The sequence below is a fragment of the Amphiura filiformis genome, unplaced genomic scaffold (assembly GCF_039555335.1).
Source record: "Amphiura filiformis unplaced genomic scaffold, Afil_fr2py scaffold_29, whole genome shotgun sequence".
In the NCBI taxonomy this organism is placed as follows: Eukaryota; Metazoa; Echinodermata; class Ophiuroidea; order Amphilepidida; family Amphiuridae; genus Amphiura; species Amphiura filiformis.
The window spans coordinates 1,124,262-1,141,054 of record NW_027305493.1 but is presented as its reverse complement, the minus strand read 5'-3'; the positions used below and the strand labels follow the sequence as shown (position 1 = coordinate 1,141,054).

Below are 16,793 nucleotides of genomic sequence, written 5' to 3'. Positions count from 1 at the left end.
ATGAAATTCCTGTATACTCTTGCTAAATGTTTGCACTTAATATGTTATTGTTATGCAATGTTTAAACCTTTTTTTGTGATTAGGGTGAACTTACCCCACCTTATGGGCGAACCTGCCCCAATATGGGGCAAGTTCGCCACTTTGCAAAACTTTTTGTTTGCTCTATCCTGTTGCTATTGTAAGGACTATAGTTCTGGGATTGTGGCTGTATATAGCTAAGACATAGGGCTTTCACATGGGCTAATCAGGTCATCCCTAACCTTAAAATTGACATCGCTAGGCTGGTCAGAAAAATATAGGGCGAACACTCCCCGCTCTCCCCTACTGATATTGGCAATTTAGGCAAAAATACAAGTTTTATACGTTATTCTGATCTGGTATAAATTTATAGCAAAAACGCTCACGGAAGTTGATTTTTCATGCCTTTCTTAACGTTAAAGACTTGTATTTTTGGATAAATTTTTAAACAAATGTTCCTAAAATTAATCACAAAAGTTATTTAAAGCATTTGCGAATGAAATAAAATGATTTATTAAGACTTTCGCCCTTATTTTATGTCTTTTTTGTACTGAAGCGCGTAAATAGTAACACACCTTGAAAGCCTCTTATAAACGTCACTTGTTATCAAAATCCAATTTTGTACTTTTTAAAGTAAACTAGAGAAGGTTTCTAGTCATTTCGCAAAATTTCACCTCTCTGCGACATTCCGTTTGGAAGAAATGACGATCTAAATCTCAGCTCGTAATCACCAAAAGACCCAAATTTCAACACGTTCATCAACATGCTGAGTTTTGCAGAGGTTGGACAGAAAATTGAATGTTTTATGCAAAAAGATACTTTCTAATTTTAATTTTTTTTTTGTTTTAAGTACAAAATGTGTGTATTCATGTTTTGAATATCTTCAATATAGGCCTATTTACATAATTATGTCAAAAGACCCACCCCCTTCTCTTTTTCTGTCTTCAAAACAAGGCCTACTGATATTGGCAATTTAGGCAAAAATACAAGTTTTATACGTTATTCTGATCTGGTATAAATTTATAGCAAAAACGCTCACGGAAGTTGATTTTTCATGCCTTTCTTAACGTTAAAGACTTGTATTTTTGGATAAATTTTTAAACAAATGTTCCTAAAATTAATCACAAAAGTTATTTAAAGCATTTGCGAATGAAATAAAATGATTTATTAAGACTTTCGCCCTTATTCGATGTCTTTTTTGTACTGAAGCGCGTAAATAGTAACACACCTTGAAAGCCTCTTATAAGGGAGCGCACCACCATTAAACGCGCCCATTGAAATACACGGTAAAAGGCCTACATTTGGATCTCGTTTTGTCACTTGAATTACGTATTTCAACTATAAAGCTTGGTATCAAATTAAAGCTGATCATATGTAGAATATTATTCTGTTAACGGAATATATTGCTAACCACCGACTTTTTTGTTATTTTGCCGCAAAGAAAAATTGTGCAAATTCAACCCTAAAAAATCACTCAATTTTGGAAACCGGACGTTGTTCAAATTCGCGCCAGAACTTCAACTCTGAAATAAAATTTTGGGAATTTTTCTCAAATTTGGTCATGTATACACTTGTCGGAAGCAAATGAGCTGAAAATGGGCAAGATTTGACTATACGTTTAGAAAATAAAGCCGCAACAAGCTCAAATAAGCGGTGGACTATTTTAACCGAATTTCACTGGTACATAAATCGTGGAGTGATTTGGTGGTGCGCCCTCTTATAAACGTCACTTGTTATCAAAATCCAATTTTGTACTTTTTAAAGTAAACTAGAGAAGGTTTCTAGTCATTTCGCAAAATTTCACCTCTCTGCGACATTCCGTTTGGAAGAAATGACGATCTAAATCTCAGCTCGTAATCACCAAAAGACCCAAATTTCAACACGTTCATCAACATGCTGAGTTTTGCAGAGGTTGGACAGAAAATTGAATGTTTTATGAAAAAAGATACTTTCTAATTTTAATTTTTTAGTTGTGAAAAGTACAAAATGTGTGTATTCATGTTTTGAATATCTTCAATATAGGCCTATTTACATAATTATGTCAAAAGACCCCCCCTTCTCTTTTTCTGTCTTCAAAACAAGGCCTACTGATATTGGCAATTTAGGCAAAAATACAAGTTTTATACGTTATTCTGATCTGGTATAAATTTATAGCAAAAACGCTCACGGAAGTTGATTTTCATGCCTTTCTTAACGTTAAAGACTTGTATTTTTGGATAAATTTTTAAACAAATGTTCCTAAAATTAATCACAAAAGTTATTTAAAGCATTTGCGAATGAAATAAAATGATTTATTAAGACTTTCGCCCTTATTTTATGTCTTTTTTGTACTGAAGCGCGTAAATAGTAACACACCTTGAAAGCCTCTTATAAACGTCACTTGTTATCAAAATCCAATTTTGTACTTTTTAAAGTAAACTAGAGAAGGTTTCTAGTCATTTCGCAAAATTTCACCTCTCTGCGACATTCCGTTTGGAAGAAATGACGATCTAAATCTCAGCTCGTAATCACCAAAAGACCCAAATTTCAACACGTTCATCAACATGCTGAGTTTTGCAGAGGTTGGACAGAAAATTGAATGTTTTATGCAAAAAGATACTTTCTAATTTTAATTTTTTAGTTGTGAAAAGTACAAAATGTGTGTATTCATGTTTTGAATATCTTCAATATAGGCCTATTTACATAATTATGTCAAAAGACCCCCTTCTCTTTTCTGTCTTCAAAACAAGGCCTACTGATATTGGCAATTTAGGCAAAAATACAAGTTTTATACGTTATTCTGATCTGGTATAAATTTATAGCAAAAACGCTCACGGAAGTTGATTTTTCATGCCTTTCTTAACGTTAAAGACTTGTATTTTTGGATAAATTTTTAAACAAATGTTCCTAAAATTAATCACAAAAGTTATTTAAAGCATTTGCGAATGAAATAAAATGATTTATTAAGACTTTCGCCCTTATTTTATGTCTTTTTTGTACTGAAGCGCGTAAATAGTAACACACCTTGAAAGCCTCTTATAATGGATCGCACTACCATTAAACGCGCCCATTGAAATACACGGTAAAAGGCCTACATTTGGATCTCGTTTTGTCACTTGAATTACGTATTTCAACTATAAAGCTTGGTATCAAATTAAAGCTGATCATATGTAGAATATTATTCTGTTAACGGAATATATTGCTAACCACCGACTTTTTTGTTATTTTGCCGCAAAGAAAAATTGTGCAAATTCAACCCTAAAAATCACTCAATTTTGGAAACCGGACGTTGTTCAAATTCGCGCCAGAACTTCAACTCTGAAATAAAATTTTGGGAATTTTTCTCAAATTTGGTCATGTATACACTTGTCGGAAGCAAATGAGCTGAAAATGGGCAAGATTTGACTATACGTTTAGAAAATAAAGCCGCAACAAGCTCAAATAAGTGGTGGACTATTTTAACCGAATTTCACTGGTACATAAATCGTGGAGTGATTTGGTGGTGCGCCCTCTTATGAGTTCGAACACTCTGGGGACGCGCGTATATCTACAAAATACGCGTTGATGATGACAAAATACGCGTATCATGCTTGTTTACTGCTTGCATACGCTCATGAATGGAATGAGTTGGTTTTATAATTAATTGATTGATGCATGCTGTACACTGGGTCCGTGGCTAGCTGTACTGCCGTCTTTGTGTTTTTTATCGTGCTTTTGCATTCTTTACCATTTATATTTCAACTGTGAGACTTCCGATTAATTTTGTTTCGTTTATTTATTGTTCTCTTTTATATATTTTAATTCTTTTCGTGCTGCATGTTTAATAATCTCATCAACTGTGTGTGTTTTATTTGCAGTTCTTGTTCTTGGTTTATTTGTTTGTTTCATTTCAAACGTTTTTATTTTCTTTATTTGTTTGTTTGTTTGTTTTCCCACAAAACTTATATCATTGCTTTGTTTACTTCAGTGGTTAGATGGCATGTTTTGCAATCAAATTAGGCCTATTTTTCATATTTTTGCATGATAACGTTATAGGCCTATTGACACTTTTTTTATTTAAAATAAATTGTGTTAAAAGCGATATTAATTTTATTTTCAGCCGAAGTTCGCAAAGTAGGCCTTATGCCTATAGGCCTAGCATTTTCAATTTATACATTTTGATTTGCCAAAGCTTCACTTATAAATGTTGAAGCAAGAATTTTTCTGTTAATTGATTTGTAGGCCTAGCATGCATTTTGTTTTACTTCTTGTCACTTTCCTGAATATAGGCCTACTACAATTTATACTTTTACTGCCGTAAGTTTATGCAAAACTTTGGCTTGTGCTATTTTCTTTTTCTGTTTTTCAAAATGGTGTTTTTTATAGGCCTATTAGTTTGATTTCTTTTTCATGTTGATTTTTTTTACGTTATCAAATTATGCCTATAAATCGGGGAATTTTTTATTTGTATTTTGTTGCTATTGTCGTCGACTTTTGTTTGCTTTGTATTTTTGTAAACTTGATGCGTGCACTTTTTAAAAATAGCGAACTTGTTTTTGTTGCTTGAGTTTGATATTCACTCAAATATATTTCACTAAATTTTGTTTTTATTTATTCACATCAATATATGCCTATTGCAGTGTTTGTTTGAAACTGTGTCTTATTTTTTATCACGCAAATATTAATGCTTGTTATAAATTATTATTGTTATAATTATTATTATTAATTTATTTTACACATTTAATATTTTAATTCATCAATAGGCCTACATGCTTCTTATAATATTCCTACTTTTAACTTCTTTAATTTCAATTTTCCTCAAGTTGTTTTCTTTCGAAGTGTTTCTTTGTTTCTTCCATTCTTTGCATGTTTATTGATTTCTTCATGTTTATTTATTTCTTATTTTTTTAGTTATTTAGTTATTCAAATAACTTGACTACCAATTAATAAAAATGTATCTTATTCATCATGTTAGTTTATTGAATTATACTTTGTTTACTTATCATGTTTATTTCTTTTACTAACAAATTTATTTTATTCATCTAATATTTCCCTTATTTTTAAAGTGCAGTTTGTAATTTCCCCTCCCTAATCCCCTAAAAAAAGCAAAAAATTAAGAATATTATTTGAATAAATCAAGAGAATATAAAAAATATGGCAATAAAAGCAAAACCGGCAACCCAAAACGCCGATACTGAGCACCCAGGCCAATTCGCGTAGTCACACCGGTGTGACTCTCCTGCGAAGTCACCGCGCCGCGAAGTCACTCTGTAGAAACCTAGGAGGCTGGCTACCCGGCTATTTCGGACCGGCGATATGGAAAACCGAGGTGTAGTTTCCGATGGAGTGACATTCTGGTGACATCGGCGTCACACAGATGAGAATCTTGCAGTGTAGTTCTGTGTGTGCTTTGTTCTCAGCGTAAAATGATATTACGCAGATTGTAATCTGTGCCGTTCGCATTGAAACTATTAATTTCTCTTGCCAAAGTCGATGCTTTTACCAAACCGATGACAAGAATCTTAAGATTTGGTATATAAAACAAATATTGACTGATTTTTATTCGAGGCATGGTTAAAATTATAGGCCCGCGGTGATCTCAAAACCATGACTATGACCCTCGGCTACGCCTCGGGGCATAGTCATGGTTTTGAGATCACCTTGAGCCTATAATTTTAACCATGCCCCTCATAGCAGTCAATATTTGTATACTATACTCTAAAGACAAACTTACTTTCACGTCCCCATACTTCCACTTCACAAAGTGATAACCAGGCGTCACTTGCCTCCTTTACGACATAGACATAGCGACCGTAATGATTGGGGCCGCATTCTCTACCAACCCATGTTGGGTATCCAGGCAGATCATTACTGTTAGCAGAGCCGACGTGACATCCATGGTTTTGTTTGATATCTGCGAGGCTTGTAGTACTACCACATGATCCAACATAAACTTCTGCACCTATCACACTGCGTTCACTTGCATCAGGTGGTGCTGGTTGAAAATAAAATAATGATAAAATAAATAAATATACATCCATATCAAAGGGATGTACTTGTCGGCTGCTACATGTGTCTCTTTTATACAGTGGCGGCGCCAGAATTTTTTTTCGGGGGTGTGGGGCATTTTGGGGGGGGGGGGCAAAGGTACGTTATTAGTACGTTATTAGTAGGCGTGAGTTAAAAGCTATCTGGGCTAGAACTATTGCGACTGTAGGGGTGAGCTTGCCTACAGGTAAAAAAATACTCGTGGCGGTTATATAACACGTCTAGTTTAGGGCAACGGGGTGGAAAGGAGGGTAGGCCTACTACGGGGATGTGCGACAGATTCGGGGTGCATTTTGGTTTATTGATGGCCCTCAATTTCATGAAAATTTGGTTTAAGAAAGATTGTTTTTATTTATTTTTTTTAAAATTAATTTGTTTCCCAAATTTTATATCGGAAAGTACGTGTGTCAATTTCTTTATTGTTACCATGGCGTGCGATAATAAATAGGCCTATTAATATAATTTTTAAATGCTAGGGGCGTGTTGTCTTTTATTATTTTGTTAGTTATTAAATTGAAAATTTAAATAGTATAAAATCGTATATATGCCTTAAATTAAAGCTTAAAACGTTCTTCAAATTAATAACTATTATTAAATAATTCCTAACATCTCGGAAATTAATAGGCCCTATTTAATATCACACGCCATGGTAACCCCTAACCAACAACCACATTCCGAGTCTTGGCGAAGTCTACCTTGCACATTGCACGCGTGCGTGCACCATCCAACGTGTTCTAAAATACACTACCCTATTACGAGCAATGGAATAGGGCAAACGTCAATCATGCACAGTGGTTGCTCCTGGAAGAAGATTATACCCGATGTGACGCCCATTGCTCATGGAAGACAAGAAGGTTATAACCGCCACGAGTATTTTTTTACCTGTGTAGGCAAGCTCACCCCTACAGTCGCAATAGTTCTAGCCCCGATAGCTTTTAACTCACGCCTACTAATAACGTACTTTCATCAAGTGATGGCGCTATAAGGTTTACCACGGAAGCTGTTTGGTTTACCGTGGAAGAAGATTATACCCTATATGGGGCAAAGTGAATTTCAGGGGGGAAACAACTAATTTTGCGCAAAATTACCACAAAAGTGGAAATGTTCGTGATTTTGGATTTTTTCGGGGGGACGGGGGGGGCAAGAGTTCTGACTGGGGGCATTTTCCCCCATGCCCCCCGTGGCGCCGCCACTGCTTTTGTACAATAAAGTGAAAAGGATACTGAACGATACTCAATAGATTTTACCTGTGGAGGAAATGACCACAAGGCAAAAATACACTTACTAATGGACCAGAATGGCCTCATCCCAATGACATACCGTAATCATTCGATAGTTAACATATTTGCCTTCTATCGAGGGCTTTTGAAAACATGCAAAAATGGGAAAAAAAAGTGAACAGCGCCATCCACTAAAGTGTAAAGGGTTTTGAGCAAATCATCGATACACGTAGTTATATACGAACAAGTAAATCTGTCAATTTGTGTCTCAACCTCATTAGCTCAGTTGGTAAAACGCCGGACTTTGGTACAAATTCATAAGAGCTATAAGAGAGCGCGAGTTCGAGACTCGTTTTATGAACGTTTCCATTACTCTTTATTTGTTTAAGTTGTTTTGTTTTGTTTTTGTTCCAATTTTTACTAAAAAGGGCTAGCAATAATGAATCGTAGCTTTAGTGCAGATCGAAATCTGTCAATCAAATACAACCGTAGCAGTAATAATATAACATAATTAATTACCAATGGTTACACTGTTTTTGAATAATTATTATGCAACTATAAAAAAAATAGGGCGATTTCACGAAAGGTCATTAATTCAAATCTGCCTCCAGAAGACATGAAGCAGTAGTAGCCTAGTAGTAGAGGTCATTCAATAAATGTACAAATGTATTGGGGTTAAAGAACTGTGCCCCTGGTAGATGAGCATGTTGTGGATCCTAGTGAGACACTTGTCCGATCAAAAGGCAACGTCCCTGATGGCACCTTTAAGCCTAAGGGGCATTTCGTGATCCACAGCTAGCCTCATCCCACACTTTTGTGAAAAAAGGTTGAGATTTTTATACCACTGGAGACCTCTGGCTACATAACGTTATGTACAAAAAATGTCTTGCAGATCAATTCGTTTAGCAAACATATCGTCAAATTTTAATTACGGTATAGGCCGGGGGTATAGGCCCTAGTACACCAGAACGAATTTACAACCCAGTGGCCTATGGAGCAGTGTAATACACATAAATCATGTATAACTCGCAAACGGAAAATCGGAATCAACTGAAATTTTGGGTGGGAATGCTTCCGCCGCCACTGCAGGCTTGTCATCGTTTCCTATTCTCACTGTGTCAAGAACCATTGTCCTGGAACATGAATGATACAATTCAATTATTCTGTATCAAAAATCCTTGGGCTAGTACTTAACTATGGGCCATGTCGTCACTCTTTGGTCACTCACAAAAACACAGATTGATCATTACCGTGGCCGGAAATATTTTTTTTTATATATGCCGCTACAGACTTCATATACTTGATGTCGAATACTTTTCGTGACGTTAAAATATTTATGCGGTGGTAACGACATTACGTATATACATTTCGATTGGAGGTAAATATCCATATGCGAGTTAGATCACGGGGGCTCATAACTATTGCACAGCCCCTTGTATATGCGAAATAGTTTGGGTGCCGGGGTGTTATATTTTTCTCTTTTCCATTGAGCACACGCTTCGGTGCCAATGCTTTTATTTTGTTTTGTTGTTATATTTTGGGGTACCCTGCCTAAGATGGTGCATGTAAGATTGTAGAATTGGTGGAAAGTGATTATTATTATTATTATTATTATTATTATTATTATTATTACATATATTATTTGTAAATTGCAACTTAAATCCTGATTTAAAAAAATATTATAAAAGGATTTTAAATGTTATTCTCTAAGAATATAAATAACACACTGGATACTTTCAACGCATTTAAAAGGTATTAGGAACTGAGAAACATTTGTAAGGGTCGAAATGATTTTACACCTTCTCTTATCCAATCATAACAAGTTTTATATCTACGAAAACCTGAAAGTATGAATATTCATGCCCCGTCCGTGGAGAAAATGAGCGATAGGCTAATTGGTTGTGTACGTTAAACGGACGAGCCCCTCTGAATCATGCGACAATTTGGCTACTTTCCTATTGAAAACCAGACAGTTTGAGAATCGTTAATGAAAAACGCGGGTTTTTTGTAGTCACAGAAATTTTTGAAGTAAGGTTTTTGTTTTCAAATAGGCTTTTAACTTTCATATCCCGAGCGTGGAGCATAAGTTTTTTGCACCGTAAACACACACTGACCAAAAACAACAGCCGGTTGGAAATCAACAGCTGAATTACCGTGTATAAGAAGGGTGTAAACTAGTAATTAGACAGATGCGCGGAAGTTTTTCATAATAACAAGTTAGGAAAAAAAGTTGAATGCTCTCACCTATTTGACAGATGTAATCGTGCGTGGCAGTGCATGATCGATCAAGCCAGCCATTTTGCGCTCCCGAAGAATCATATATTACACAATCATTAGCACCGTTACCATCGTTCGGTTCGGTGCCCTCCCAATTCCTGCAAACAAAAGATTATTTTAAACAACTGAACGATTATATAAACAAGTAAAGATTCATTAAGATATAATTAATCATAATTAGGGGTTCAATCATAGGATTGAGGGCATGATCGCTGTTTATCCAAGCCTCGGGCATAAACAGCGATCATGCCCGAACATTCTTAGCAATTCAATACAGATGAAAATAATAAGGGTTTACAAGTTTAAATTAAATTTCCATACCGTTTTCCTGATTAATGCGCAGTAACGATGTTCGATAAACGATGTGCGCATCGGCGCGACGCAGTATGACGAGTTCTCAGGTGTACTCGCAAAGGGTTATGGGATTTACCGAAAAGGTGAATTGGAAGAAAATGAGTAGGCCTACTTGCAGGAAGCAGCTCGGCTCATGAGGTCAACGGCCGGGAGTCAACGCGTCATCTTTTGCGCTCCGCGTGAGATGGGCGCAGCGATATGCGCAACACTAGCAAATCGTGGATCGTATTGTGCGTCCAACGAACTGCGCGCGCGCTGGCTGCCGTATTTGGATTGCGCGCTACCATATTTGCACTGATTCTGATACGCACTTTTGTTATTGGTCGTTTTGTTTTAGCCTGATCGATTTTGGGAAAGGTAAGATGTAAAATTGTTTATTTTACAAACTTTTGAGGAAAATTTTGTGTTATTTTGTAAAGTTAAAAAGATCAAAGTGACGGTTATGAATGAGGTTAATAACTTTGCATCGGTTATATGTACGTCGGGCATTGTGAAAAATCTAAACATTTTGCTTTGGACCTCGGAATATCACTCGGGGCTGCGCCCCTTGGGATATTCCTCGGTTCCAAAGGCAAAATGTTTAGATTTTTCTCAATGCCCTCCAAATAACCGATGCGCAGTTATTAACCTCTAATTAGTAGGTATAAGATACCCTCATTGTATCCCCGGGGTGGGGAAAGTCATTAATGTAACCGAACAAAAGATGATCTCCCGGCCCCTCCTCACATATCTGAAGGTATGGGTCATAATTGAGCTCCCTTAAGGTTATTAATTATTTTAAACTGTTGTGATTTTGTAGTTCACAGCATCTTACGAATGGTAGTGAGCTTTGGCAAAATCGGCATTGCTCAATTCATAGCGAGCGTGTAGAAGAATTAAAATATCTCAGATATACTTTTATAGGTGCTGCGGTTCCTAATCGATTTTTAGGTTGCTTCGACCAACAATACCTCGTCTACCCTTAATAGTGCATAAATCAATACTCTATATGTTCTGGCGTTCTGTGCCATTTAATGATCACGATTAAAACCCCTACCCTCAAAGAAACGAGGAGGGGCCGGGTGGTCATCTTTTGTACGGTTATATTAATAACTTTCCCCACCCCCGGGATACATTGAGGGCATCTTATACCCACAAATGTGACGTATTGACCCACACAACCGTCACATACACAAACCCATCCCAATATGTGACTTGACCTTGACCGTGGTGGTGACGTTTGAAAAATGGCGTCAAAATCGAAATTTAGGCCTCCTTTTCCCCCTCCCCTCACGATGTGGGTGATGGCGGATATTTGTAATGGATGAATTTTGTCTGCAGCTTAGGGAACAAGTGATGTAATGAAAGATCAAGCACAATTATCAATAATATTATCATCATATCCAATGTTTTCAAAAATGCTGATTATATTCATCTGATCCTTTAATTCTTTTGAGGAGTGTATGTGGCTATATTTCAAAAACAGAGCGAAAAACAGAGCAGAATATGAAATCTGTGGCTATATTTCAAAAACAGAGTGAAAAACAGTGCGGAATGTGAAACATGAAATCTGTGGCTATATTTCAAAAACAGAGCAGATATGTGGCTATATTTCAAAAACAGAGCGAAAAACAGAGCGGCATTGCAAAATATGAAATCTGTGGCTATATTTCAAACAGAGCGAAAAACAGAGCGGAATGTGAAATATGAAATCTGTGGCTATATTTCACAAAAACAGAGCGAAAAACAGAGTGGAATACGAAATCTGGTGCTATATTTCAAAAACAGAGCGAAAAACAGAGCAGAATGTGAAATATGTGGCTATATTTCAAAAAACAGAGCGAAAAATAGAGCAGAATTAAAAAATATGTGGCTATATTTTAAAAACAGAGCAGAATGTGAAATATGTGGCTATAGGGAACAAGTGATGTAATGAAAGATCAAGCACAATTATCAATAATATTATCATCATATCCAATGTTTTCAAAAATGCTGATTATATTCATCTGATCCTTTAATTCTTTTGAGGAGTGTATGTGGCTATATTTCAAAAACAGAGCGAAAAACAGAGCAGAATATGAAATCTGTGGCTATATTTCAAAAACAGAGTGAAAAACAGAGCGGAATGTGAAACATGAAATCTGTGGCTATATTTCAAAAACAGACCGAAAAAAAACCAGAATATGAAATATGTGGCTATATTTCAAAAAACAGAGCGAAAATCTGTGTGGAATTGCAGAATGTGAAATATGTGGCTAAATTTCAAAAAGAGAGCGAAAAACAGAGCAGAATGTGAAATATGTAGCTCCACCGATAGAGGGCAGCACCCTCTCTATTTACCGCTCCTCTTTAAAAACAGAGCAGATTTCTCTGTGGTTATATTTCAAAAACAGAGCGGAATGTGAAATATGAAGTCTGTGGCTATGATTCAAAAACAGAGCGAAAAACAGAGTGGAATATGAAATCTGGTGCTATATTTCAAAAACAGAGCGAGAAACAGAGCAGAGAGTGAAATATGTGGCTCTATTTCAAAAACAGAACGAAAATCCGAGTGGAATTGCAAAATGTGAAATATGTGGCTATATTTCAAAAATAGAGTGAAAAACAGAGCAGAAGGTGAAATATGTAGCTCCACCGATAGAGGGCAGCACCCTCTCTATTTACCGCTCCTCTTTAAAAACAGAGCAGATTTCTCTGTGGTTATATTTCAAAAACAGAGCGGAATGTGAAATATGAAGTCTGTGGCTATGATTCAAAAACAGAGCGAAAAACAGAGTGGAATATGAAATCTGGTGCTATATTTCAAAAATAGAGCGAAAAACAGAGCAGAAAGTGAAATATGTGGCTCTATTTCAAAAACAGAACGAAAATCCGAGTGGAATTGCAAAATGTGAAATATGTGGCTATATTTCAAAAATAGAGCGAAAAACAGAGCAGAATGTGAAATATTTAGCTCCACCGTTAGAGGGCAGCATCCTCTCTGTTTACCGCTCTGTTTTAAAACAGAGCAGATTTCTCTGTGGTTATATTTCAAAAATAGAGCGAAAAACAGAGCAGAATGTGAAATATGTAGCTCCACCGGTAGAGGGCAGCATCCTCTCTGTTTATCGCTATGTTTAAAAACAGAGCAGATTTTTCTTATCCTAAATCGTGCCATAGATGAAAATTTGCACGTTATACGTGATAAACTTTTGCCCGAAGCCGCTTCACATACTGATTTAGTGATATGAACCTTAAATGCGTTAAACATATGACGTCACACAAATGGCGGATAATACATGTAGTGTCACGAATTTGTACCCTTATAGGCTGCGATCACATAGAAGTATACGGTATACGGTATTCGCTATACAAAATACGCTCATTCGATCAGGCTGAGTTCATATAGGAGTATACTATGTGAACTCAGCCTGATCTAATGAGCGTATTTCGTATAGCAAATAGCCAGTATAGGTCAGTTTACCAATTTTCTTCGTCTAATTAAATGCTTGTAACTTTACTTCTTGAGGTCACATTGCATTCAATGAGGTGTCATAATGTGCAGAATTAGATAGTGCATCTATAATTTACCCACATATGGTTTAGTTTTAAAATTAGGACGGTATACGCTGCACTAAAATCGAACACGCACGATTACCACTATACTATACTATACTATACGCAGGCATACGGCCTTTTCGAATAGTGCCCTCTTATGTGACCCGGTACTACGAAATTGCTTTGCTCGATTTAAGCTATACGCGTGCACCTGCAAAACGTGCACCGTATACCCGAATAGTGTACTTCTATGTGATCGCAGCCTTATAGGCAAAACTTAAAATTTCGTCCTAGTATTTTGAACTAACACTTCAGCTATTTGGTACGGTATAATAGCAGGAGGGTGAAAGTGCATAGGAACAATGCCGGAAACTACGTCACGCTATTGTTCGACCTAGGCTACATCATTTTTAACGCATGCGTGTTCGTCAATACAGATTTAGACTCATCCACCTTCGCAACACGGTACGTGGAGTGACTGGAATCACACTGACGGCGGAGGAGAATACTAGCTGGTCAGACAGTTTAATTTTATCAAGCATATAATATCTGAACAACCCGAACAATCACCGTCATTTGATCGTTTTACTACAGAATATATTGTATATTCAAAATATAATTTTAATATTGTAAACCTGTTAACTTATATGTGACCCGTTACAGCGAAAGGTACCTTATGTCGGCTGCTACAAGTGTCTCTTTTTCCCCAATGTTGGCAGAAAATATCAAACAATAATGACAATCTGAAGTGGCGGTCATTTCAAATCATCTACAAGTCAACGAGGTATAGGAATGTTCTCTCATTGTTAGTGGGTGGCTAATACATACCTATACAAATACAATGTAATGCTTTTGTAACCCACCACTCATGCCACTTGAACAGGTATTAGCCTTAGCAAATAAAGACTAGAGCTGTATAACAAACAGTTCTATAGACAGGTGCAAGCTTATTATCCTCTACAACAATAGGATTAATGATTGGTTTAGAATGCATTTGTTACTAGCAAAATAAGGCATATGTAGCTCCCGACTTAAGGTACCTTTTGCTGTAACGGGTCACATATATTTGTGTACTAAAGTATAAGGACACGTGAATAAAATCATGTCGAAGACAAAATGGCCGCTAATCCGCCTATTGTCTAGACCTAGGATACATATTCCAAATGAGGGCAGCAGACTAGGATGCTTATCCCTTCGTATCGATCCCTGATAATGGTAGGCAAAGAAAAGTGCAAATGCATATCATTTTTCGGCAAACAGATTTTGACCAATTTTTGGTTCATGTCACTGAAATCCACCTGTGAGGCGGTTTCCAGCAAAAGTTTATCAAGCCTATTAGGCCTATAGTGACAATATTAGCAATTTTAGTGTTGAAAATCATGTTTTGCTATACATGCTATAGAACTTGTGAATGTGATCACTACCAATTTGAAAAGAAAACGCGCAAAGTTCAGTAATGTGCACGATTAGCAGTCGGATATAAACACGCTAAATCTGGCCTTGATTGGTATTGTACTCACTGACCTTCTACCATACCGGTATTTGTGAGGGCAAAAAGCCATAGACACTAGACAGTGGTTTCAATCGGCGACTATCCTTACGTGCGTGCCCGCTATCCATGTATAGAGATCAATGGTATGAACCCTTGACAAGGTACGGCACCAATCTCTTACACAATATATACTACACGCTTGTTTGCGCACTGAACGCCAGAAACCGCGGGTGTAAAGGAGACTGAGTGTGTGTGACGTGTTTAGTAGTTAAAATCAAGATGTGATCGATGTGCAAATGGTGAGATGGCAATGAAAATGCCGTACACAGTATTTATTCTACCTTCAAAACATAACTTTATCAATCTGCATGTTGGTTCAATCAAACACAGCAAGCAAAATACATACTAGTAGGCAAAACAACAAAGATTGTGAACAAATGCCCAGGACATGTATCTGGGTCAGCAAAGCTGCACCGGATACGGTGCAGGGCTTCACGGAGACAACGAATCAAAACACAAAACAAAGGCCTCACTGAAAGCCAAACTAGAGTCAGAGTGACTCTAGAAGCAGAGTCCAGCCACCACTCTGCGACTCTATGTCTAAAATGACTCCATATTGGGAGTCATCTGACTCCCTTGAAGAGTCATAAATTTCTTGACTCCGTGTAAGAGTCACCGTTGATGACTCTATACAGGGGTCAATTGACTCCCAATATGGAGTCATTTTAGACATAGAGTCGCGCAGTGGCTGGACTCTGCTTCTAGAGTAACCATGACTCCATTTTAGCGTCGCCCTGACTCCATTACAGGGTCACTCGGACAGTTCGGAAATAGCACAAAATAATGATACACATAGATGTACATCAAGATAAAAATTCAAAGTATAAACCTACCGGAATAGGAGACTTTACTCTGATTTTCACGCCATATATATTATAGGCGATCGTCAGACGACAGGTTTAAGAAATTTAGGCTGAACCACCCACCATCCCTTAGGCCTTAGGAATGGGAGAATGTACATTCCAGGGTGTGAAAAGCCAAACTATTCCAGAGTCTGACTCTCTTGAAGAGTCATAAATTTCTTGACTCCGTCGACGACTCTGAATGTAGAGTCAATTGACTCCACAGGTAGAGTCAACTGACTCTCTTATAACAGTCAGGTGATTCCTTTGGAGAGTCAGTGCTAGTTTACTCCACTTGTAGAGTCACTTGACTCCATTCTAGCTATTAGTGCTACTCAAAACAAGGCAATAAATACAATAATGCAAGAGGCAAATGAACGGCAAAACACTTTTAAACTTTGAAAAGTTTGAGATGGGGTTGATCAGATGAACCCCATGTCGGTTCATGACGGGCATTCCCGATAGTATAACTGGAGAGGATAGTAAGTTTTGTTAGGTCCTTTTTGATTGACCTGGGTGGTTTGGCTTTGACAAAGGAGAAGATATTGGAAATCCTTTTGATGGTATCTGGTGTAACCAAACCACGTGACCCGATTTCAATGCAGGTGAGATTGCAATTTCATATCAGACGGAAATGTCTGATATGAGGTCGGTATATTTTTGAGTTTTGCGTTCATGACCCTTACTACAATTTTGTTCAAACGGAACTGTCAACTCAACCTGGTGGACATACTTCTTTTCTGTGTTGATTAAAACAATATCGGGACGCAGTTTTGAGACTATAAAATTGACAGGAAGAGTGCCACCGGTGGTGGTAAAACCGGGCATGTCGGAAAAGATCCGGATAGTTGTTGTAGTGGCATCTTTTAGATGTAAAGAAATTTAAAAAGATCATTTCAATTTTATGTCATCAGGTTGTGGTCGCATTCTAGCTGGGACTTGAACTTAATGGGAAGAGTGAACATCTGAAATTGACTAAACACCCTCCCTAGTAATATATATTCTAGA

General features: G+C 37.0%; 1 protein-coding gene across 1 annotated transcript in view; it reads right to left on the bottom strand.

The window, feature by feature from the left end:
- The window catches only part of LOC140143824 (uncharacterized), a 60,379-nt gene that overhangs the window by 30,686 nt on the left and 12,900 nt on the right, over window positions 1-16,793 (bottom strand). The window contains exons 3-4 of the mRNA XM_072165635.1: window positions 9,489-9,619; window positions 5,711-5,971 (exon numbers count right to left, since the gene is read on the bottom strand). Of these exons, the coding sequence (XP_072021736.1) occupies window positions 5,711-5,971; window positions 9,489-9,619 (392 nt within the window). The remainder of the gene's footprint in view (window positions 1-5,710; window positions 5,972-9,488; window positions 9,620-16,793) is intronic.